Raw genomic sequence first — 26,332 nt, 5'->3', positions numbered from 1 at the left:
TGCGTAAACAAATGTAAACAGGGCAAGCAAGAGTTGGAGTCGAAAGGTGTTCCAGAGTAGAGGCCAGCCTGGAAGAAGTTTGAGGACAGGAGGGTGAGAACACTGCCTAGACACCCACGGGGCACCATTTTATTTTTAAGCTGTTTGAAGGATTCGAGAGCTACTAAGGTAACAAGGACTGATGGGGGTCTCGATGCAAAGGGAGTTCAGGAGTGAATATAACAGTAAAAGTTTTCACCTGGAGGTTTTGTTGACTGTTAGGTGGTGACGGAGAGACACCAGCAGCAGAGAGGCTAGGCAGGAGGCAGAGGGCACGAGCAGAAGCTGTAGGCAGTGTCAGTGGGTTGGGGGAAATACTTGCTCTGCACCTAGTAAGGAAGAGGGCACTGGTCATTGGAAGTAAGGGCTCATCAGAAACAGACCAATTTGAACAAAGATACTTGGTCCCACTCCTTACTAGAGTAATCTGATAGGATCCTACCTTCTGCAAGAAGTTGCAGACAACTGTCTCTGGAGGAAGAAGATGTCCTCTGAAGCCTCACATGATGGGTACACATGCTAACCTATAATATGCAACATCCAATCAAAAGTTAACTGTTGTTATCAAAAGATAACATCAAATAATGAAAGGTCAAGAAGAAAAGAAAAAAAAGAATAGTCCCATGGGAGTTACAGACTTTCATTTCAGTCAGAAACTTTAAAATAATGGTGATGAATATAAGAAAGTAGAAGGCAATATGAAGAATTTTAGCAAATAAAAAGAACCAAAATGCGTTTTGGTTCTGTACAAGATGTAGTAGATGTATGTATTTCTCTTCCACTAAGCATAGCAAAAAACAAACAAAAAACCACCCTCGTGCATTATATATAAAGCAAACACTAAATCTCAGAATGGTGGAAGGAGGAGGCAGAACAGATAGGGACATCAGGATCTAAGAAACAACACATTGTAAGTTTCCTGGGTTATCTTTCTGCCTTAAAATCCCATAGTGGGTGTTGCCTCATATTCCATAATGGGCACTAGAGAAACTGGCAACCCAGAAATGCCCAAGGGAATGGGCGGGGGGTAGAAACCCAAAGAAAAGTCTTCCTTGGCCAAAGAACCAGGAAAGGGGGGGCCTATCAAGATCAAGACAATAGTTTTAGACAATAATTGCACTACTCAAGCCAAAGGCTCAGAAAAAAAGGGAGTCCCGTCTCTATCCACTGCCAGCAAAGGCTGAGCGGGAAGCCTACACGCCATGCTCACCCGGCTGTAAGGAAGCCACCCTCCCCACCTTCTGGGTGGTGTCAGAGAAGGCCCAGAGAGGAGCCAGGACTTCCACCCTGCACAGCGGTAATGCAGCAACAAGGTATCAAGAGGCCAAGGGAGAGCCTGCACTGCCACTCCCCGCGACAGGAACAAGAAAGTTCCCCACCTCCCCTGCCAGCACATCTTCATAGAAGTTCTGCTTAAACGGAGATCTGAATAAGATGCAGAGTCTTAGAATACCTAAAATATTTAGGATACCATCCTTAAAATCACTCATTACACCAAGAGCCCAGAAAATTTCCATTTGAATGAAAAAAGACAATGGATGCCAGCATCGTGATGCCACAGATTTTGGAATTATCTGACAAGGATATAATAAAAATATTTTAATGAGCAATTACAAATAAACTTAGAAAAAAAATGATAGTCTATCAAAGAAACAGACTATATAATGAGGGACCAAATGGAAATTTTAGATCTGAAAAATACAATAATTTAAAAAAATGTCTATTGATTTCAGAGAGGAAAGGAGAGGGAGCGAAACATCAATGATGAGAATCATTGATCAGCTGCCTCCTGCACGCCCCCTCCTGGGATTGAGCCTGCATCCCGGCATGTGACTGGAATCAAATCTGGGACCTTTCAGTCCGCAGGCTGACGCTCTATCCACTGAGCCAAAAAGGCCAGGGCTGGAAAATACAATAATTTACAAAAACTCAGTGACTAGGCTCAACAGCAGAATAGAGGGGACAGAGGAGAGGGGACAGAGGAGAGGCATCCATGTGTGAGTAGGAGGACAAAACAGTACAAATGATCCAAAATGAACAACAGAAAGTAGAAAAGAAAAAAAAAAATTAGTAGGCCCTCAAAGATACGTAAGACCTTAACAAAAGATCTAGTATCCATGTCATTGGAGTTCCAGGAGAAGAGTGGAGTCAGGAGGACACACGTGGAAGCAGGTAGCACACACTTGCTAGATTTGGTGTCTGGCAAGGAAAGAGGGCTGGGATTGGAACTACTGCGGACAGAAGGGAAGGCGACCCGTGCAGAAGGGCACGAAGGTCAGAAGTCCCGGGATCATGGAGCACCGCGAGGGAAGAGGGGGGGATTGGGGGGAGAGGGGCAGATTGGATGAAGGGATTAGTCTTGGGAAGAAAGGGGCCTCTGGCTCTGAGAAGGGAAAGAGGCCAGCTGGAGATGTACATGGCGAGAAGGTGGGGCAAACAGGGAGCTGTGTCCGAGGATGACGTTCTTCTCAGCCAGGTAGGTCCTGCCGAGAGAGAGGATGGACCGAGCAGAGGGCGATGGCGCGATGAGGAAACCGTGGAGCGCAGAGAACCGCTATGAGCATCAGAAAAACAGGAGTGTCCAGTGCCGAGCTGATGAGATGTCTCAGTCGCGCCCCTCCAAAGGTGTATAGTGACCCACTGGCCGCCAGGTGGCGCTGTCTGCGGAAGCTCATGTATCCCGGCGGCCCTGGCGCCAGGGCGGAAGGAGGCGCGGAGGCGACGCTCTGGCCCGCAGCGCCCGGACTCTCGTCCCCCGGCTGACGTCGGACAACAAAGATGGCGGCGGGAACAAGCAATTACTGGGAAGGTAAGGGCGAGGCCTCCTGCCGGACCTCGCCTGGGGGCGGGGGGACTGAGAGGGGATCGGGTGTTGGGGGTGGCAGCAGAGGGAACAGCCTGGCCTCCGGACGGCCGGGCGGAGGGGTAGGGCGTCCAGGGGGAGCCTCGGGGCCTCGGGACTGAGGAGGAGGAACCGCCCGGGCAGGGGGCTGCTGACCCGAGAGGCAGCGGGGCCCTGGGCTGGGGTCCCTCCCACCCGGAGGGCTGAGCCGGGATGGGGAGGGAGACGGGGCTGGGTGGCCGGAGGAGAGCTAGGCGGAGAGCCAGGCGGAACCCGGACCAAGGGGCTGTAGTGTGAGCTCTGGGATCGGGAAGGAAACGAGTGTTGGGCGAGGGCATCCCGCGGCCGGGACCCTGGAGCGGCGCCTTGGACAGCTGGTGGGAGAGGAGGAGGAGGCACTCGGGCCCGGCGCGTCCCGGGGAAGCTGTGTGAGCGGAGGGTCTCCTCCTGCGGGGCCCCTGGCTGCTCCGGGCTGGGGCGCGGAGGTCGAGTCCGTTGGTTGGCGGAGGAAATAACTGGGCCCATTCCCTCCGAGACCCGTTTTGTTAAACAGAGAAAGTGGGGAGAACCTGCGTGAATTGCAGTGATTGCATTTGTGATAACCTATTCTACAAAAAAAGGAAAAGAAAACACACACACACACACACACACACACACACACAAAACAACCAACCAAACAAAAACCCACTGTCTTGTGATTTGACAAGTACGTTTCTTTGGTTCCTGAAAATGTGGTTGGATTACAGTGGACTCGTGTAAAAGTCATTTCCCGGATCTCAGTGATGGTAACACAGAGAAGGCTCCCTTTTTTTCTTTCTTCAAGTGTTTGCTTTACTGCAACCTAGAGACTGCTCTCTGAATTACTATTCCCCCCCCCCCCCCCCCCCTTTAACCTATTTCCTAATCCTACCTACCCCTGAAGCCTCTGGAAGCCTCCACACGCAGCAGGATTGTCCCTGTCAGCCACTGGGTCTAAGACACATAATTCTAAGTTCTTGCCTACGGACCTGTCGTCCTTTCCAAATGCTCTTCCTTGCTGTTTTCTACGGGAGAAGACGGTGGCTAATTAGAGAGAGGCGGGCCGATCGTTTCAAACGCATTTAAAAGGACTGTTTGGAATGTGCGCACTGGCTCGGAAATACTTTTTTGAATGTAATAGAAGTGGCTGTTGGCGTCTTGAATACTCGTCACGGGGCTGTGGTTTTTGAAGCACTTGTGCTGTCATCAGTGTAGCAGCTTGTTACTGACAACCTGCTCTGTGCCAGGTGCTTTCAATACAGGATTTCTAATGCACAGAAAACCCCTGTCATACAAAAACGGAAACCGGAGGCTTACAGGTTAAGTCGATTGTCAGTAAACCTCAGAGCCAGCTCTCAGAATCTCAGAACTTTTAGGCTGAGCTGAGGTTCCAACTGAGATTCGGTTTCTGGGAAAATATGCTCCCCTGTATTACACGGCTCCCTACTTCTGGTTGCTGATGAGTATAATGAAATAATAGTTTGTATTCCTGTGTACTGAAAGAGGAGGTCCTTACACGAGTCTTCCTATGTTCCAGCCCTTTTCATTTTGACCTCCCCGTCACCATGAATGAGGTTACTCATAACAGGACGGGGGTGTTGGGACTGCTGCTTCTCTCACTCAACCACTCTGACGCCAAACCAATTTCTCTGCTTGCTTGCTTGTTTCTGTTGTGTTAAAACTTATGCTGTTCGTTTTGTTACACTTACCCTTGACCTTGTTAGTAGCTCATTGTCATTGTTAATTCCAGCCTCTCCAAATTTGAGTAAGCTTTATCGAAAGACAGTGGTTTACATCTTTGTCAATGATTATATTGTTCTTAATGCTCAATCACTTCAGTCATTCTATTGTACTATTAAGAATTTCATGAGCCTAATAAAGGTTTGGGATACAAAGAGATAGGGACATCTCTGTCAAAAAACAGTGATGGTTTCTTTTCTATAAAGTTAAATGGTAAATTAATATAACGTTGGCCATAAACCGCAGTCAGTTTCTTTGTGATTCGTGTTTTCTTTTGTTTTCCCCTGACTTACGGAATTTATTTGTTGCTATATAAATAATTTCAGGGGGGTTAGAACAGCATTTGTTGTCTAGTTGTCTTTTGGATAAAGCCGAAAATTTGCGTCTCCCCCTGCCTTTTTGCCCCGCCTGAAGTTTAAAATAAGTGACAGTTTGCTTTGCTGGGTACTTCTTTAGTTTCTTCCTTTTAAAACTTTTTAAAAATTGAATCTACTGTAGATCAATATATTATCATTTTCATAGTTTGTATTCTTCAGAATAGCTTTGTGAATTTTATGTCTATTGATGGACTTTTTGTGTCTGAATTATTTGCTTTTATAATTTTGTTAAAGATCTCAGGAAACAGGCTCGACAGCTGGAAAATGAACTTGACCTGAAACTAGTTTCCTTCAGTAAACTGTGCACGAGTTACAGTCACAGCAGCGCCCGAGATGGAAGACGCGACAGGTATAGGTACTACCAGATTCTCTCTCTTATGCCTTCAACTGTATAATGTTTTTAAAGCATTAAAAAATAAACTAAAATATAACTCTGTAATTTGTTCTGTTGGTGAATTTTTTTTGTATTTTATTTTTATGTTATTGTTTGTTTTTGTTTCAGTGACATAAAAATTCTTAATTCTTGAACTAGTATTTATTTGGGATTCTTAGTCAAAGATTGTGACAGTGTCAGTAGGAAAAGGCTAAGGCTTACGAATGAGCTAGTGTCAGAAATAAGTTTCTAGGTCAATCAGTTTAAGAAAACGTAATTGATTTGTCCATATTGTATTTTTATATCTTCTCTGATTGCTAAATGGATGGGAGGAACTACCCACATGCCAAGTGCATATACTGCTATTCTGGCATTTTAGAATGAATATAATGCAGTGTATATCCTCCTTATTAATCATCTAAGCTATTTTTAATTTTGGTTCTTTCATGAGAAACCAGTAGATTACTATATTGAGTGTATAGAAACTGTGTTTTTTTAATTAAGGTAACATTGGTAATAACATAATATAAGTTGCAGGTGTACAACATCGCAATCGGACATCTGTGTGCACTGTAGTGTGTTCACCACCAAAAGCCTAGTTTCCATCTGTCACTACATTTGACCCTCTTTACTCACGTTTGCCCTCCTCCTAGTCTCCTTTCCCTCTGATAACTGCCCATCTTTTGTCTGTATCTATGAGTTTATTTTGTTTGTTTTTGTATTTTATATATGAGTGAAATCATACGGTTTTTGTCCTTTTCAGTCTGTCTTAGCACAATATCCTCGAGGTCCGTCCGTGTTGTCACAAATGGCAGTAGTTCATCTTTTTCATGGCTGAACCCATTCATTCATTGATGGATACTTAGATTATTTCCATACCTAGGCTACTGTAAATAATGCTGCAGTAATATAGGGGTGCATATATCTTTTTAAATTAGTGTTTTCATAGTCTTCAGATAAATACCCAGAAGAAGAACTGATGGGTCATATGATGGTTCTGTTGGAAAATGTATTCTTTTTTTTTTTTTTTAATATATTTCATTGATTTTTTACAGAGAGGGAGGGAGAGGGATAGAGAGCCAGAAACATCAATGAGAGAGAAACATCCATCAGCTGCCTCCTGCACACCCCACACTGGGGATGTGCCCACAACCAAGGTACATGCCCCTGACTGGAATCGAACCTGGGACCCTTCAGTCCGCAGGCCGACGTTCTATCCACCGAGCCAAACCGGTTTCGGCCTGGAAAATGTATTCTTATCTTTGAATCTTTTGCTCACTTGTTTCAAAAATATTAGGAAATATTTCAGACATGTAGAAAAGTATAAAGAATAATATATTTGATTCTCATGTTCTTATCTCCCACTTTAAGAAATAATCTTTACCAATTCAGTTAAGCCCCTGCTGGCATTCATTTTTTTCATCTTCGTAATCTCCATATATATTTTATAGTATTTGTTTGTCTTTCTAAACAATTCATAATATCCTACCAAAGTTATTTTGCAACTTGCTTTTTGGTTTAACATTATCTTTGAGATTAAGCTATGAATACATTTAACTTGGTGTATAATATTACATTATATTATTGTATCACAATTTATTCTACCAGGGGTCCTCAAACTTTTTAAAGTGGGGGCCAGATCACGGTCCCTCAGAGAGCTGGAGGGCCGGACTATATGAACTACTAATTCCTACTGTAACACCTCGGCTGCGCTCACTGCCCAAAAAACCTGGCGGGCCGGATCAGACTCCTCTGCGGGCCGCATGTGGCCCGCGGGCCGTAGTTTGAAGACGCCTGCTGTAGACGAACATTGTGTCCAACTTTTGCTAATTAATAGTAATTTTAATAGCTGACAAAGAGTGTTTATCATATGTCAACTGCTATTATAAGAACTTTATATAAAGTCTGCTGGTGTTTATCATATGTCAACTACTATTATAAGAACTTTATATAAAGACTGCTGGGGCCCAGCCGCAGTGGCTCAGTGGTTGATCATCGGCCTCTGAACCAGGAGGTCAGGGTTTGATTCCCAGTCAGGGCACATGCCTGGGTTGTGGGCACGATCCCCAGTGTGGGATGTGCAGGAGGCAACCAATCAATGATTCTCTCTTATTGATGTTCCTATCTTTCTCTCCCTTTCCCTTCCTCTCTGATTTCAATAAAAATATATTTAAATTTTTAAAGATTGATGGGAACATTTTTTTATCTATAAAAATGTTTTTATGTATCTCCCAGTGGAATTGCAGGTAGCAGAGTTGTTAGTTGTTATGTTCTCTATTTTACATGCTTTTGTGAGGATTGGTCACGGGTGCAATATTTTTCTCAACTAATAATAATGCAAACTGACCTTGGATTTGTACCCAGGTCTTTCTATCCCCATTCTCTAAAACTTTCTATGCACATTCCAACAAAAGACTCATTCCAGAACTATAGCCAAACTATTGCTTCCTTTTTAATTATATATATATACATATACATATATATGTATGTATACATATACATACACACACACACACACACACACACACACACACACACATATATAATTGTTGACAGTGTTACAGATGTCCCTGATATTCCCCTTGTTGTTTCTTTTTAATAGGGCACATTATTAAAGAATTAAAGATAGCAGGGCCATATTGACTGTAGGATCGAAAAATAAGCTATTGGCATGTCACACACAGCTTTAATTGCACTGCATTGCTTTGGACTCACCTTTACTTAGCAAGTAAAAGAATGAGGAATGTTCCTTTGTATATATTAAGCATATTTCCTGAATTTAAGTCTCCCACTTGGCTATGCCAGTGATTATATACTAGTAATTTTAAAACTCCACATAGTTAAGAGATACAATTACATGATAATTTTTCTATGTTTTCTATGCTTCATGGACTTAATACTTTTGTGACTCCTTTAAAGGAAAAACTATCTTGAAAACATTCCTAGAGAAATTCTGCAACAAAACTGGGACCAACTTTGTGGAATTACTTCAGCCTAACTGTCCCCTTCGATAAGAAACTTAAGGCCATGAGGAGCAAGATCCACTCTGCATTCTTTTTTTCTTTTTCTTTTTTTTTCAAATTGCATTCTGAAGTGTTTTGTTTGTTGCTCAGGTTGAAAGCATGTCATGATGAATAAATTCAGTGATGAGCAATTTTTTAGTTTCTGTATTTGAAGAACTTACTGGCCTATGAATCATCACATACCTATAAAATGAATTAAATTTAACTGAATTTTAGTATTGTGGAGAATGAGTTTTTGACCATTTCCCTGGACTCACATGTTCTGAGAGTGGTGAATGTAGAGATTTGCCTCCTCATTTATTCAACAAGCATCTATTAATCGCCTACCATGTGCCAAGCAGAATTTTAGGAGCTAGATATATAGATGAATGAGACACAGACATTTTCCCTTCTCATAGAGCTTACATTCATTGACCAGTTTTTCTTTTTCATATGTCCTGTAGGGGAGGATTTGTGTTTGTAGCATATGGAGAAGTTCTGTCCAGGCACATTTTAAGATACAACTACAGAACCTTGGCTTGGCTCTGACACATAATAAAGAGCTGGAGCCATGGCCGGGGCTCAGTTGTTTGGAGCAGCATCCCCTGCACCAGGAAAGGTTTGATTCCTGGTCGAGGCACATGCTGTATCTAGGTTGCAGGCTTGGTCCAGTTGGGGCATGTAAAGGAGGCAACCTATCAATGTCCTTCTCTCACATCGATGCTTCTCTTTCCCTCCTTCTCCTAAAAATCAGTTTTAAAAAATTGTAAATATGAAAAGCTAATCTATAGAGATAGAAGAAGAAGAATGGTTTCCTTGGGGTGGCCATTGACTGGGAAGAGGCACAAGAAAACTTCTTGAGCCGAAACCGGTTTGGCTCAGTGGATAGAGCATCGGCCTGCGGACTTAAAGGTCCCGGTTCGATTCTGGGCAAGGGCATGTGTCTTGGTTGCGGGCACATCCCCAGTAAGGGGTGTGCAAGAGGCAGCTGATCGATGATTCTCTCTCATCGATGTTTCTAGTTCTCTATCCCTCTCTCTTCCTCTCTGTAAAAAATCAATAAAATATATTTTAAAAAAAGAAAACTTCCTAAGTCGATGGAAATATTCTTGATTTTTACATTGTTGGGTATATGGGAATATGAATATATAAAAAAAGGCATTAAGTTATACTCTTGTGATTCTTGTATTTTTCTGCATATAAATTACACTTCTAGATATAATACTCTAAAAAGACTATAATATTACCTATGCAGTATTCTAGCAGAGAATGCATAACCTCAGTCTACTCACAAGGAAATATCAAATGAACAATAATGAGGAACTTTATTTTAAACAAATGCTAATACATTAAATGCCCCCCTCCCCAAAATGACTGTTGAAATGTTCCTGATTAAAGAGCTATGGCGACATGACAACTGAATGCAATAGCTGACCCTAGATTGACTCCTAAACTGGAAGGGAAGAAAGCTATAAATGACTCTATTGGGACTACTGACAGCAGGTTAAATAAAAGTGTACCAGTATAAGCTGACAAAGTTAACTATACTGTAGTGATGTAAGAGAGTATCTTGATTCTTAGAATATACACCCTAAGAATTAAAGGTAAAAAACCATGTTATGATTCAGAGAGAGCAAGTGATATATGGGATAAGATAAATCTATGTGGGTTTTCTTCTCATGTTACTGTTTTAATTTTTCAAATTTTTATACATTTGAAATTATTTCCAAATAAAAAGGTGTGTGGTTTTTTTTCTTTTTAAAAAAATTAGTTTCTTAAGAAACAGAAAGAATGGCTTAGGGATTATACTTAACCTCTTTAAGAATAATTACCTTATTATTTTAAGGATGTTTTAGTTTTAAGTAATGGATTCTCTTTATTTGAATTTCTCTTTAGCTCTGACACAACACCTCTTTTAAATGGATCAAGCCAAGACAGAATGTTTGAAACAATGGCAATTGAGATTGAACAGCTTTTGGCAAGGGTAAGGACTTCTGTCAATGGCTTTTTTGCTAATAATTGTGTATTTGTTAGATATGGTACTAGATTATATTAACACAGACATTTATTGAAGTCACCACCTTTTCATTCAACGTGTGTGCTTCCTAAGCCACTTGAATTTTGATCACAGCTATTTTCAGGTCCCCTGAGAGTGTGTGTGTGTGTGTTTGTTTGTTTGTTTGTTTAACTGTTATGTATTACTTGGTGGAAGTACTGAATACTTGCATACTAGCTTCTTGTTTTTGGTTTATTTGTTGCTGTAAGCCAAAGGGCAAACATACAAATAATTTCTTTTATCTCTTTATAGTGCTTTTTAAAATATATATTTTCCCCTTTCTCTTCTCTCTCTCTCTCTCTCTTTTTTTTTTTTTTTAGCTTACAGGAGTGAATGATAAAATGGCAGAATATACCAATAGTGCAGGTGTCCCCTCCCTGAATGCAGCACTGATGCACACATTACAGCGACATAGAGACATATTGCAGGTAATCCTCTGGGCTTGAGGGTTTTATGTTGTTATAGGGTTTATTTTAATCCCTGAATAGATTGTGTGCACATGTATTTAAGAGAACACGGGGAAATCCTCTGAGAGGATAAATGCCATGCTATAGAAGTTTGTCTTGTTTTATTTTTTTTCTTGGTAATATAAAATTCTGAAAATGTCTGATATCTAAGAACTCTTGCTTTTTCCTAATAAAATTGAATACTATTCATCAGTAGGTAAATAAACCATGGGAAACCTTGATAGCTAATTGAAACAGTGAAACAGCCAATGATCATGCATCGGCAATAATGTGGTTTAGAGTATACTTTCATTAGCCTTCAAAGGTAACATGGAGGAGGAATAATTTACTATATTTAGAATATTGTTTGAGAAAATACTAAAAGTGTAACAACAAATGAAATAAACTCTTGAAATATTTATGTATGGGGTGTTAATATATACTATAAAATAGGAGGGAAAATCTTTTTAATATTGAAAAAATTTAGCAACCATTTCTAATTTAAAAAACTCTTGTTAAAAGTAGGAATAGAAGAATACTTTAGTTGCCTAATGCAAAAAAAAAAAAAAGTGTATTTCAGATTAAAAGTTAGCATCATGCTCAATATTAAAGCACTAAAAACATTCCCATTAAAGGAAAAGAAAAAAAAAAAAGAAGAATACCCACTATGTTTAATATTGTTTTGGAAGTTCTTTGTGGTATTCAAAATCTGTAGTATGGGCAGTGATGAGATTATATAGCTAATACAACCAAAGAAAACTAAAAAAAATGTATTAGGAACAAATTCAGAGAGATGATAGATCACCTCCAATCTAATAAAAGGTTAATATACAAATAGACCAAATGGCAGAATGGACGATTGCTATAATGCACACTGACCACCAGGGGGCAGGCACTCAATGCAGGAGCTGCCTCTCAGTGCACTCCCACAGGGGGAGTGCTGCTCAGCCAGAAGCCAGAAGCCGGACTCAAAGGCAGCGGCAGGAGCCTCTCCCACCTCTCCGGCAGCGGGGAGCGGGCCTAAGGCCATCAGTCGGACAAAACCCCAAGGGCTCTTGGACTGCAAGAGGGCACAGGCCAGGCTGAGGAGAACCCCACCCCAAAGTGTATGAATTTCGTGCACCAGGCCTCTAGTTAATATATAAAGGCAAGTAGTTTTCATCATACAAACAATAACCTGTTTGAAAATACAATGGAAGAAATTATAACATCCTTATGTATAAATGTAATAAGATGTAAAGGATTTGAATGCATAAAACTCTATTGAGAAATGTAAAATATTTACTCTGCTTTTGGATGGGAAGATTTCTCTCTAAATCATCCTATAAATTGAATGCATTTCCAGTGAAAGTAACAGATTTTTTCTTTTTTTTTTCTTTTTTTTAATATTTTATTGATTTTTTACAGAGAGGAAGGGAGAGAGATAGAGTGCCAGAAATGTCGATGAGAGAGAAACATCGACCAGCCGCCTCTTGCACATCCCCCACCGGGGATGTGCCCGCAGCCAACGTACATGCCCTTAACCGGAATCGAACCCGGGACCTTTCAGTCCACAGACCGATGCTCTACCACTGAGCCAAACCGGTTTCAGCTCATTTGTTTTTTTAATTGCAAAATGATTCCAGTTTATTTGGAATCATAGACATACAATATTAGCCAAGAAAAAATATGTGAAAATGAAGATAAGTAATAAAGGATGCTTAGTTCTACCAGATATTAAAACCTGTGAAGAAGCTAGAAAAAATTAAGACAGTGTGAGTCTAGAAAGGGATCAATGGAATTGAATAGAGTTTACTTATAGATCCAAATATGCATGGAAATTTAGTTTTACCATAAACGTAGAATTTTAAATCCATGGGAAAAAGAGAGGTTGTAAAATAAATAGAGCTGTAACTATTGGCTAATTATTTGGGGGGTGGGGAGGAACCAAACCTCAAATTCTATCTCATTTCTTCCATTCAGAATAAATTCCAGATTGAGAAAAGATTTATATGTAGAAAAAGAAAGTTCAGAATAAAGCAAGGGTGAATTTATCCATTTTGGGTAGTAAAGGACTTTCTAAGCAAGACCTAATATTAAAAACTACAAAAAATAACTTGCTTACTGTACAGAGAAATATAGAAATAAGAAAAAAAATAGTTCAATATGAAAATGGGCAAAGGATATTAACTTGTATATAGAAAATGAATTACCAAAGCCATAAAAAGATGTATAGCTTCATTCCCAAATCAAAATGAGATAGGATTTTTCACTTGTTAGATTAGCAAATATTGGAACATATGTAACCTATTATTGGCAAGAGTATAGGAAAACTGATATTCATTTTGCTGGGAACATAAATTGGTGCAGTCTGATTTAAATGTAAGATTCTTTGATCTAATTATTCTGGTAGGCATTTACTCTTTAAATACACTTTTATAAGGGGGAGAGAATTCAATAACATAAATATACAAGAATGCTTATTGTGGCATTTTTTAATAGCAAATAAAACAACTAAAATGTTCATCAATAGTCATTTTATTATGATAGGCATAGATAAATTTATATTTGATAATATGGAAAGATTACTTGATAACTTTTGAACTACAAAACGCGTTGTACAGAAGGATATAGTATGAGTTCTTTAACATAAATGAAAACTAGATAAGCTTGTATATGTAAGAACATATTTCCTGAAAGGAAATTAAAGTGATGATAATGTTATAAGCTGTGGAGCAGGATGGTTTCTACTTTTATTTCTTTCAGTGCTCTCCTAGTATTCTCTCCATGTTCATGTATTATTTCTGTTTTTTAAAGGGTCATAGGGACTTTCTGGGAAATGGGATTGATTTTCATCTTTTTATACTTCTCTGACTTAAAAAATATGTTAGTAGAAAAAGAAAGCATTTAAAGCTTATTTTGTTCTTTACTCTTGGTTCTGTTCTTCACTCTGATTGGTTTAAGAATTAAATTTCTGTGGTAGTTCCAAAAGAGTGAAATTTTAAAATAAGCCCATTGGGTGCACTAATGAGTAGAAAAAGCCCCTCAAGTTTTATCCTAGGCTATTGGAGGACATTTTATCTTAGAATTACTTTTTGTTTTACAACTCTGCCTCCTAAGACAAGATACGGGAAGATACGAAGGACGGTGATTTAAGCACTCTTACTCCACCATCATTTAAAAGAAGTCAGTCATTCTTCAGGAAAGTTATTATAATGCAGTTTTTTTCCTCTTGGCAGATTGACTTCTTAAATAGTAGTTTTCTTAACAGAAGTTTATAATATGACAATACATACTGGCTCAGTAAGATTAAAAGATATAATTGGTTTATATTGAGACTGGATATTGATTTATTACAGGATTATACACATGAATTCCATAAAACCAAAGCAAACTTTATGGCAATACGGGAAAGGGAGAATCTCATGGGATCAGTACGAAAGGATATTGAGTAAGTTACCTTTTATATTATTTTGTAGGATGTTTGTTCAGATTTATATTTTGGGTATATCCATGATTATCAGCAAACTGAGTGGCAGAATCATGGTTTAGATTTAAAGGTTTCTAATGTCTATTTCACTGTTCTTTGAATGGTCCGAGTCTACTTTCCTAGTCTTAGCCCCAGCTTCCCCTAGTTTTATTGCCTCCTGCCAACCTTGGCTTTCCTGTCTTAATTCAAAGTCCAGCTTACATGATATCTTCGTGAGTAAAATTTTCTTAACCCCTACCACCCACCTTAAGAATTATAACATTATCAGTAACTGAAGCTCTCTGTGTTTTGCTTCCTGATTATGACCTACCTACCCCTCTGTCTTATCCCTACAATTATATATTCAGGAAACTATTAAAGTAGCTTTTACTTTCCTAGAATCTGAAATATATCTGTTTTATTCCTAAAATTATAGCTGTATATAAAGTTATTTAAAGAATTCCAATATTATGCCATAGCTGGTTTGGCTCAGTGGTTGAGCGTCGGTCTGCGGACTGAAAGGTCCCAGGTTCGATTCCGGTCAAGGGCATGTACGTTGGTTGTGGGCACATCCCGGGTTGAAAGTGTGCAAGAGGCAGCTGGTCGATGTTTCTCTCTCATCGACGTTTCTAGCTTTCTATCTCTCTCCCTTCCTCTCTGTAAAAAATCAATAAAATAAAAAAAAATAAAAAATAAAAAATTAAATAAAGAATTCCAATATTTTCATTCTGACCTTAATTCATAACATTAAAGGTTTGTTCTTTTCTTACATCCCTTTACCTCACATTCAATAATATATTCCAGAAGTTCATATACATTTTTTACATTTCTTTTTTTAATCATCACCCTTGGATATTTTTCCCATTAATTTTTAGAGAGAGTGAAAGGGAGGGAGAAGGGGGGAAGAGAGAGAGAAGCATTGATGTAAGAGGACACCTCGACCTGTTGCCTCCCACACTTGCCCCAGTGGGTAGCAGGAATCAAACCTGCTACCGAGGTACATGTCCTTGACTGGGAATCAAGCCCAAGAACCTTTGTCCCGGAGGCCAGCACTCTAACCACTGAGAGCACCTGCCAGGGCCATTTTTTATTTTATTTTTTCATAACTCAATATATCCAACAAGGCTGAATCTATTCAGCATCTAATTGAAGCTGAAGACTTCACACTTTTGATGCCTATCATTGTCTCACTTGTGATAAGCTTATGATACTCATATATCATAAGTATGTTACTTATGATTCATAAACTGTGATATACATTACCCATCATAAGATGAATTAATCATGTGTACTCTGAGAAACACTTTCCTCAAGATTCTTTATTTTGTAAGAGTAAGATAGTTTTGCAGCAGAAATAATTTAATATTCATTGCATTCAAAACTTTGTTCAAAACTCTAACGCGCGATTATTCAGCCATCAAAGTTATGTTTCTACCTCCAGAAATTGTCTTGGAAAAATAATTTACTGTTTGTGTTTTACCTATGTTTTTTATTTTTAGACATAAACTTTGTGTAACATATAGGAGTGTAAAGAAAGTAAACGTTCTTGCCATAATTAGGAGCCTTGTAATATTTTTAGTTCTTAGGAACATGTAAATCTTTTAATTTCTAAACAGTCTGTTTACATATACCTCTTAAGAAATGCATTTCAGACCAGTGTAGGGAACAGCCTTTAATATACAGGCATTTAGCTTCCTCATAATTTGTGGAAATGACTAGAATACACCCCATTTTAATAATTTGTTTCCTGAGAGATGATCATAAAAGAAACATGTTAATCTATTTATCTAAACTATTTCCTGATCGCCGTCCATGAGTAAGACATTATGCCAGTCACAGTAAAAAGTAGCAATGAAAAGACCAACCTGGCCCTCTAGTGTTTGTAGGTAGGTAGGCACTTACTCAAATTAATATACGAGGCAGAATACAGTTAGTGAGATGAGATATAGTGGTAATAAATGACATTTTCAAGTTTTTGGTAATTATCATTTTTTGGGGTTTCATACAGTCTTTTGGTATTTATAGCAATTATTCTATTTTATAAAATGAGATATTAGGAGACTTATCTAAGGTCGCTAACTGGCTATATAGATTTAAATCCAAACCATCCTTCATTAAAGTCCAGTGTGTTCAGTTATAACATTCTGCTTTTCCTGGTATTCTCTTTCCTGCTGTGCTTTGCTCATTAACTGCCTCTCAGCCAGAAGATGAGTTTTAGCAGTTTTGTCTTACTGCAGTATATGTGCAGTTACTTGAAGTTTTTATTTTTGTTCTTAATACTTATGAGTAAAGAACAGAAACATAAGAGTGTTGATAGTAGTGACAAAAGGCATTTTCTTATAAATTTGAATGTGCTTAAGACCAAGATATGCCGAAACCGGTGTGGCTCAGTGGATAGAGCGTCGGCCTGGGGACTGAAAGGTCCCAGGTTCAGTTCCGGTCAAGGGCATGTACCTTGGTTGCGGGCACATCCCCAGTAGGGGGTATGCAGGAGGCAGCTAATGAATGATTCTCTCTCATTGATGTTTCTAACTCTCTCCTCCTCTCTGTAAAAAAAATCAATAAAAATATTAAAAAAAAAAAAAAAAGACCAAGATAAAAATCCTTAAGTATGCCAAAATCGGCAGATCATTATCTTCAGTTTAGTGCTCGTTAGGCTTCAGTTGATGGACTACATGTACCATTAGGAAGGAAACATTCCATTTCAGTAGCTCTTCCATCCCACATGCTGTGTAATATTAGTCCAACTTTTCTTTACACTTGGAGAAAATAAAATATAGGAGATAATAGACAAAGGAAAGTAAGATTTTTATTTGTTTAAGAATATTAGATTATTTTGGTGAAAACTAATAAACTCTTAAGCGTAAATTAGAGCCATTAATATTTATTTATAATAAATTTCATTTTTAGGAGGAGATGAAAAGAAATATGCATTTTAATTGTTAATTTAAAACTATGTAGAGGCTCAATTTGTCCACTTTGGGTATTACTAGAATTAAGTCACATTGATCTTTTTTTTCTTGCAATATCTGCCAAAATGTTCTTTAATTTTCTCTGTTTTGTTCTAGGTCATATAAAAGTGGGTCTGGAGTAAACAACAGAAGAACTGAACTATTTTTGAAAGAACATGAGCACCTTCGAAAGTAGGTATTACTGAATGTATGCATATATTATTGGAGTTTCCCATGCTTAGTAATCATTTGCTTACATAGAAACTTTTATGGTGTTTATTATAATAAGCGCTTTTATCAGTGTTAATTCATTTAATTCTTCTAGTTGACCTGTGTAAAAATGGAATTGCACTGTTTTCAACAATAATTAGAAAAGATATGCTGTCAATATAAAAAGTCTTATTCACATCTCTTAATTGTTACCAGAAATATGTGCTTTATCGCCTATTTTTTCTTTAGCAAATCTATTGCTCTAATAATTTTATCCATTTCTATAGGTTATTAGTAATAATACTGATGACTTACGTTTGAATGGCCTGATACCACTTACCTATGTCAAGAAGTGTTATAATGGGCAATTAGTCATCCATCAAATCCAAAGAAAATATCTTACTTTCTAAGAATTCAAAAGAAAATGCCTACAGACCTGGATAAACTACACACACACACACACACACACACACACACACACACACATCTTAATGCAAGTCACATGCTCTGTCCCTGCTTCATTTATTTTTTTTCTCTGATATGTACTGATTTCTTTATTTTCTCTGTATATTGTTATAGAATTTAGGATTAGGAAATTATCTCTATGAACTCAGCCTCTAAGCACTTGAGCAGCTAGTATTCATAATAGTTAAATGTTATGAATTATGTTGATATTTGCTGCTGAAAGACATGCTCACATGAGCCTAATATATACTGTCCAGTTTATTTTTTGGTTAAAGATTACCACTTTAAATATAAACTGTTGAAATCAGAACATGGAAAGATCAAGACCTTTTTAGAAGTCTGGTGCTTCTAGTGTCAGATAGTTTTTAGTGTTCTTCTTTAGTCTGTTTATACTATTTGGCACAAGGGGGCAGTCTTTCCTATAGTATGTGTAGTTTATAGTTATTCATAGCTTTGGTAATTCATTTGTATTTGATAAAGATCACCATAAACAGAATTTTTGCGTTACATGTATTGATAATGTTAGCCTAGATTGTTAGTTAAGGTATTATCTTCCAGGTTTCTTCACTGTAAAATTACTGTTATTTCCAATTAATTAATTAACTAACTAATTAATATTGGGGAAGATGATTTGAGACTGTGTAAATATTATGTTTCTCCTCAACTTAATTTTTTTTATTGATTTCAGAGAGGAAGAGAGAGAGAGAAACATAAATGATGAGAGAATCATTGGTTGGCTGCCTCCTGCATGCCCCCTACTGGGGATCAAGCCCGCAACCCAAGCATGTACCCTTGATTGGAATTGAACTGGGGACTCTTCAGTCTGCAGGCCAACACTCTAGCCACTGAGCCAAACCAGCTAGGGCTCTCCTCAAACTTTTCCCACTAATAGCATCTATTAGTGAATCTTGCTTCTTCCTCAGTTATTACTGTGGTGTTTGCCTACTAGTGATTTTCTGTTTCCATCAGTTCTTGTACATTTATTAATTATAATTCTATGAAGAAGCACTGTTCTTTCTCCTTTACTTATTTTATTTAATTACTTGTCAGTGTGAACTCATAGATACTTATCCTGTTGATTATAATCCAGCACTGTTATTATTTTATTTTCAGATTGTTCCACCTTTGGCCATGGGAAGTTACTTCGGGTTAGCTTTTTTCATTGGCATGCCCCATCCTATTTTGAGCATTTCTTTTACTATTTGGCACCACAACATTTTCATGGTTTGTCATGTATTTTCCCTTCCTCGACTCAAGAATCAACCACTTCTCCAAGTAACGTTGGTCATTTTTATTGGAGAGTGGTTCAGAAGCTCAGATATGAGTGCTAGATGTGCTTTTTGCTAGTGAGGTTGCTTCTAGGCTTTTCCTTGCTAAATATTCATATCTTTTTTTGCATCTACTAAGGTGATCATTGTTTTCTTTCCCTTTATTGCTGCAACGTGGTGAATTATGTTGATTCTTTCTTTCTTTTTTTAATATATTTTATTGATTTTTTTACAGAGAGGAAGAGAGAGGGATAGAGAGTTAGAAACATCAATAAGAGAGAATCATCGATCAGCTGCCTCTTGCACACCCCCCACTGGAGACGTGCCCGCAACCAAGGTACATGCCCTTGACCGGAATCGAACCCAGGACTCTTCAGTCCGCAGGCCGATGCTCTGTCCACTAAGCCAAACTGATTTTAGCTATGTTGATTATTTTAAATACTAAATCTTGATTTCTAGCCGAAACCGGTTTGGCTCAGTGGTAGAGTGTTGGTCTATGGACTGAAAGGTCCCGGGTTCGATTCCGGTCAAGGGCATGTACTTTGGTTGCGGGCACGTCCCCAGTTGGGGGTGTGCAAGAGGCAGCTGATCGATGATTCTCTCTCATTGATGTTTCTAACTCTCTATCCCTCTCTCTTCCTCTCTGTAAAAAATCAATAAAATATATTTTTAAATCTTGATTTCTAGAACAAATCCCACTTTATTTTGATATATTTAGTATCCTTTTTATATATTTCTGGATTTTATTTTATTAAAAGTTTTTACATTATGCTGGTAAAGAGTATCTTTAATTTTCTTGAGATGTCTTTGTCTGGTTTTAGTGTGAGGGAAATAGTGGTTCTTTCTATTTGCTGAAGGAGTTTGTGCAAGTTTGGTATTATTTCTTCTTTAAATACTTTGTAGAATTATCAGTGAATCCATCTCAGCCTGGACTTTTCATGTGGCAAAATTTTAAAATTATAATATCTTTTGTGTATCATTAGCATATTACACTTCGATTGGTTGAATGAACAACCAGACGACTGGACACTTAGCATATTAGGATTTTCCATACGAACACCTATAAGCCTAGGTACTTTTGCCCCTACCTTGTATATTATTTAATAAATATCATATGATTCAGTTAAACACTGGTTGTATTATAACATCTGTGAATGGGATAACATAGTAGACTCTCAGCATTTCAAGATTGGAGTTTAGCTTTCTTAACTATTAACAAACCCTAAGAATTCATGGTATATAGTTTTGTTAAGATACAAACCTGAATGTTACATGTTGAGAAGCTGGTGTTGGGGAAGTCAGTTGACTGATGAGTACATCTAGCCTATCTGGACAGCAACGCTTATACTTCAGCCTCACTTCCAACTTTATATTTGCTGCTTGTTGTTATTTACATGGTAACTGCCATAAAGTGGTTTGTACATATGCATACATATACTTTGTTTCTTTGTGAAATATTACCCCAGGGAGAAAACAGAAATAAAGGTAATGAGAGTGAGGTGTGCTCTTAAGTAGAAAAATGGAAAGTTAGTGGAAGAAACTATAGGTAATAGTAGTCATAACCATAAACTTGGGAATATGCAAAGATCTTCAGATAGATCCCTTATGTATGTCAGGAGTCATTTGTGTAATAGAGAATTGAATTTTTAGCCTATAAGAATTGGTAGCATTTGACTATTTCACTATAAGTCTATCATTCTATTTGTGGAGTATTTTAAAATTACATATCAAAGCTCCATTTGTCTCATGTGGTGCAGTTGTCTGCCTTTTGAAATAAATGGCAAAATTAATATTATTCTGAACATACTTTGCTTGTTTTTATGTTCACTAGATAATGTCTAATTTTACAAAGTAGGAATGACATAGGAGCTTTACTACAGAACTCATTTTTTTTCACTTGGAGCTATAATGAAATTAAATTCATCTTCAGTTGGTACATGGCTTTCTTAAACAGTGAAAATTGAGTTGCAGGTGCTCTGCTATAGTGAGGAATTTTCTCTCCCCAGATGTATTTATCCATGACGGATATGATCCAAGACCCCCTTGGATAGTACCGAACTTTGTATATACTATGTTTTTTTCTGTACATACATACATACATACACACCTATCATCAAGTTTAGTTTCTAAATTAGGCACAGTGAGAGATTAACAGCAATAACTAATAAACTAGAACAGTTATAACAATATCTGTAATAATAAAAGCATAATATGCTAATTAAACTGAATGTCCTTCCCGATGAAGCCAGGGCTCAAGGGAAGCCCAGGTCCCAGGTGCCTACCAGCGGCCAGAGGGAAGCCGGTGCCAGCAGCTGGGGGAAGGAAGGCCTACTCGTGCATGAATTTCGTGCATCGGACCTCTAGTACTATAATAGAAGTTACGTGTTGTCGCCTGGTTGATGTGTGGCTCAGTGACTGAGCATTGATTATGAACCAGGAGGTTATGGTTCAATTCCCGGTCAGGGCACATACCTGGGTTGTGGGCTCAGTTCTCAGTGTGGGATATGCAGGAGGCAGCTGATCAGTTATTCTCATCATTGATGTTTCAGTCTCTTTCCCCCTCCCTTCCTCTCTAAAATCAATATATATATAGTTCTGTGTGGTCACTCATTTTAGGGATGCCTTGCTGAAGTCTTTGTATAGGCTCAATGGTTTCTGGTTCAAGACACTGCCATCAGTTGGAAGAACTTTTCTTTTTATATCTTCCACCCATGAATTTAATGCCCTTTTCATCTTAACGAAACACCATGTGGCTGTAATTTTTTCAGTTTGAAGTGCAACAGCAAAACCAGCATGAATTTCTTTTTTTCCTTCTCCACAATTTTACAACAGAAGATTTATTCTTACCGTAGATATTAGCAACTTCAGCCTACAATTATTTTCTTTCCTTATTAATTTGAGAACGTTTGCATTTTCTCTTAAAGCAATTCACACCTTCTCTTTGGCATATCCAAATTGCCAGCATTATTACCATTGAACTTTGGGACCATTATTAAGTAAAATAAGGGTTCCTTGATAGTCGATCAGATAATGGAAATGGCTACTGAGAGACCAGCAGGTGGGTGGCTTATACAGGCTGCATACACAGGACAAAGGGATAATTCACATCCCCGGTGGGACAGAGTGGAACGATGCAAGATTTCATCATGCTACTCAGACAGCATGCAACTTATGAATTGTGTATTTCTGAAATTTTCCATGTAATACTTTCAGACCATGGGTAACTAAAACTGCAAAAGGTGAAACCATGAGTAAGTGGGCACTACTGTATATATCCTATGGAAATTTATAAGGATTATTTCAGTGTTAATTCTGATTGCTATTTTATTATTACAACAAGTGTCTCATATATTGATTCATTTATTAAGTATTTAGTGTCTCCTGTGTGCTAGGTATTGTACCAGACTCTAGGGAATCAAAGATGAATCAGACTCAGTCTCTAACCCATGGGAATTCATTCTGGTTAGAGAAATAATAAATATAATTATGATATCCTGTGAAATATTATATAAAAAGCATTAAATGAGATCATGTAAAAACTTAAATTTTGCTAAATTTTCCTCCAGCACATATTACAATGTCTGACATATCTTAAATGTTTGTTATGTTCTTGAATGAGTGATGAAGCGCAAAGAGCCATTAAAACATAATATTATAAAGAGGAATTAGTTCTGCCTAGATGTGCAGATGGGATGGGGAAGGTTTGACAAAGGATGTGACTTTTGAGCTGGACTTTGAAATATAAGCAACTTATTTTGATAATCCTGAAAGAGGATTGCAGAGCAAGTAAGACACTATGAGACATAAAAGTGCTTTAATCTATGTCAACCATATATCTGTAGGCTTATACAGTTTACAAGATACTTTTGATTACATACAACGTATATGCAACAGGAAATCAAGTGTAAGTAGGGAAGAAATTTTTGTTTCTTTTTTCCCATCCTGCAAAGTTTTTTAACCAAATATTTTCCTACAAATACATTTTTTTTAATGTCAACAAATTTGTTCAACTATAGCAGAAGCAGAAAGCTTACGAAAGAATATGGAGAATCACAGTTGCCATTTGTTCTTTAGATAAATGATAAAGAAATTATTAAAATCCTTACAAACTACCTGAATCATAAAGAATCTACGAAACATTAAGTAAAAATTCTCTAACTTGTTTCTGAAACTAAAAAAAAAAAATAACTTCTATATCAATGGAAGCTAATCTGTTTACAGAAATAAAAATGGAACTATTTTTCATTATATGTATGCTTCTTTCACTTACTTGTAACTCATAAAACAATTTTTAATTAAACAATTTTTAATTAAACAATTTTTAATTAATAGCCATTCAATAATATTATCAATCATGACTTTCATCAAACTATAAAGAATAACATGACTAATTACTCTTACATCCTAGAACCTGAGTTTCAGTCCAGGATCAAGCACTTGGCTGCATGCACTTGCCTCATAGAGTTGTCCTAAGGCTCAAAGATAATGTAAACAAGACAGGGTGGCATTGTTGAAAAAAGACACAAATAGATCAGTGAACAGAATAGAGAGCCCAGAGATGGGCCCACACAGAGTCAGCTGATCTTTGACAGAGAAGCAAAGGCAATTGATTGGAAAAAGATAGTCTTTTTAGCAAATGGTGCTAGATTTCTAATACTTTCATCTTTGTTTTTCTATATTTTCCAAATGTCTGTAAAATAAAAATGTGTTAGCACTAAAACCAATTTTTGTAATCTACTGCAGTTTAATTGTATTCAGTAAACAGACCTTATGGGTCTCTCTGGTTAATTGTAAGTGAAAGACTGTATCACCATAATGCTTGTTGTAAATGATCTGATTGGTTGATTATAACCTCATCAATTGCAATTTACAAAGGGACCAATTTAAAATTTTTATTATGTACTTGTTTGTTTTCTCATTTACTTGCTTACACATTTACTTGTTATTTATTTATCCACCTACACTTAAGTTTTAAAAGAAGATTCCAATTAAATGGTATTGTATTTTTTTAATATATTTTTATTGTTGATAATATTGCAGATGTCTCCCATTTACACCCCCTTTACCCTCCTCCCAGTCTCTATCCATTAAATGGTATTGTATTTTAAGTTTAGTGTCTACATGTTTATTGCTACTGTAGAATAGATGCTTTGTGACTTAAAATGGGAATATGTCCCAATAAACCCATCATAAGTTGAAAATGTATTTAATACATCTAACCTACTGAACATCATAGCTTAGCCTAGCTGGTTTATTTTGAAGGCATATCACTTTCTCACCATTGTAAAGATGAAAAATCTCCCTAACTGGGTTTGGCTTGGTAGAAACAGTGTGTGCCTGTGGACCAAAGGGTCCCGGGTTCGATTCCAGTCAAGAGCATGTACCTCTGTTGCAGGTTCCTCTCTGGCCCGGGCCCTGGTTGGGGCTTGTTCGGGAGGCAACCAATTGATGCCTTTCTCTCACATCAGTATTTCTGTCTTTCCCTCTCTCTTCCTCTCTCCCTAAAAATCAGTGGGAAAATATCCTCGGGTGAGGATTAAAAAAAAGAAAAGTCAGCCGAAACCGGCTCAGTGGATAGAGCCTGTGGACTGAAAGGTCCTGGGTTCGATTCCGGTCAAGGGCAGGTACCTTGGTTGCGGGCACATCCCCAATGGGAGATGTGCAGGAGGCAGCTGATCGATGTTTCTCTCTCATCAATGTTTCTAACTCTCTATTCCTCTCTCTTCCTCTCCATAAGAAATCAATAAAATATATATATATTTTAAAAAGTCATAAATCAAACCATCATAAGTCAAAGACTATCTGTATATAGAAATTTATATGTTTGTATTCTTGTGACCTTGTGGAACTCACTCTTTAGTTGTAGGAGATTTTATATATTGTAGATTTGGGGTTTTCTTTTTCTTTTCTTTTTTTAAATATTTTATTGATTTTTTACAGAAAGGAAGGGAGAGAGATAGAGAGCCAGAAACGTCGATGAGAGAGAAACATCAACCAGCTGCCTCCTGCACACCCCCTATCGGGGATGTGCCCGCAACCAATGTACATGCCCTGACCGGAATCAAACCTGGGACCTTTCAGTCCGCAGACCGACGCTCTACTACTGAGCCAAACCGGTTTCGGCGGGTTTTCTTTTTTTTAATGGGTAATTAGGTTTTATTAAAATCCCAAAGGTGACATTTTGAAAAAACTCATATTTTAAAAATACATAATGGTTCTTACCTCCCTTGAGGTTTTGTGTATAACACCAACAAGATTTGAGCACAATTTGTCTATTTAGATCTGGGTTTTTCGTTTGTCTATTTTTGTTTGTTTGTTTGTTTTTATCTAAAGTTTTACATAAGTCTCGTTTTTTCCCAATTGACCCTGCCCCCCACCAGGATTTTCTATATAGGCAGTCTAGTCATCTATTTTATTTCTTCCTTTCCAATCTGTATGCCTTTTATTTTATTTTCTTTATTGCATTGGCTAAAACTTCCAGTATAGTGTTGAATAAAAGTGGTGAGAATAAGTTTTCTTGCCCTTCGTTAGGGTTAATTATAATGCTAGCTGTATGTTTTTGTGGATGCACTCTCTCACGCTGAGGATGTACCCCTTCCCATGTTTTGAGAATTTTTTTCGTGAATGGGTGTTGGATTTTTTAAAAATATATTTTATTGATTTTTTTACAGAGAGGAAGGGAGAGAGATAGAGAGCTAGAAACATCGATGAGAGAGAAACATCGACCAGCTGCCTCTTGCACACCCCCCACCGGGGATGGGCCCACAACCAATGTACATGCCCTTGACTGGAATCTAACCTGGGACCTTACAGTCCACAGACGGATGCTCTATTCACTGAGCCAAACGAGTTTCGGTTTCTGTTAAATGCTTTTTAGCTTGTTAATAGGTAGATTCCATTGATTGATCTTAAATATTGAACCAGCCTTTTATCCTTTGGATAAAACCTAGTCATGGTACTGAATTCTTTTTATTTATTGCTGATTCTGTTTTCAAATTTGAAAATCACGATTACCAAGCTCATTTTATTTGTCTTAAGAACCTTTTGAGGAGCCCTTTACCTGTTATTAAGATAAAAATTGAATGATTGTGGGAAAG

The 26,332-nt window shown here is 37.7% G+C and overlaps 1 protein-coding gene across 2 annotated transcripts in view; it reads left to right on the top strand.

Annotated features, from left to right (window-relative positions):
- Positions 1 to 2,694: 2,694 nt before the first annotated feature.
- GOSR1 (golgi SNAP receptor complex member 1) overlaps positions 2,695 to 26,332 on the top strand; it is a 40,295-nt gene continuing 16,657 nt past the window's right edge. The window contains exons 1-6 of one of the 2 annotated variants that reach the window (XM_036408625.2): positions 2,695 to 2,848; positions 5,251 to 5,365; positions 10,288 to 10,375; positions 10,768 to 10,875; positions 14,232 to 14,323; positions 17,410 to 17,484. In XM_036408625.2, the coding sequence (XP_036264518.1) occupies positions 2,818 to 2,848; positions 5,251 to 5,365; positions 10,288 to 10,375; positions 10,768 to 10,875; positions 14,232 to 14,323; positions 17,410 to 17,484 (509 nt within the window). In that variant the 5' untranslated portion in view covers positions 2,695 to 2,817. Of the gene's footprint in view, positions 2,849 to 5,250; positions 5,372 to 10,287; positions 10,376 to 10,767; positions 10,876 to 14,231; positions 14,324 to 17,409; positions 17,485 to 26,332 lie in introns of both variants that reach the window. The other variant, XM_036408623.2, reaches the window with a different exon arrangement.

This window comes from Pipistrellus kuhlii, unplaced genomic scaffold (genome assembly GCF_014108245.1).
Source record: "Pipistrellus kuhlii isolate mPipKuh1 unplaced genomic scaffold, mPipKuh1.p scaffold_m20_p_39, whole genome shotgun sequence".
Classification (NCBI taxonomy): Eukaryota; Metazoa; Chordata; class Mammalia; order Chiroptera; family Vespertilionidae; genus Pipistrellus; species Pipistrellus kuhlii.
This window is presented reverse-complemented; position numbering and strand designations above follow the sequence as displayed.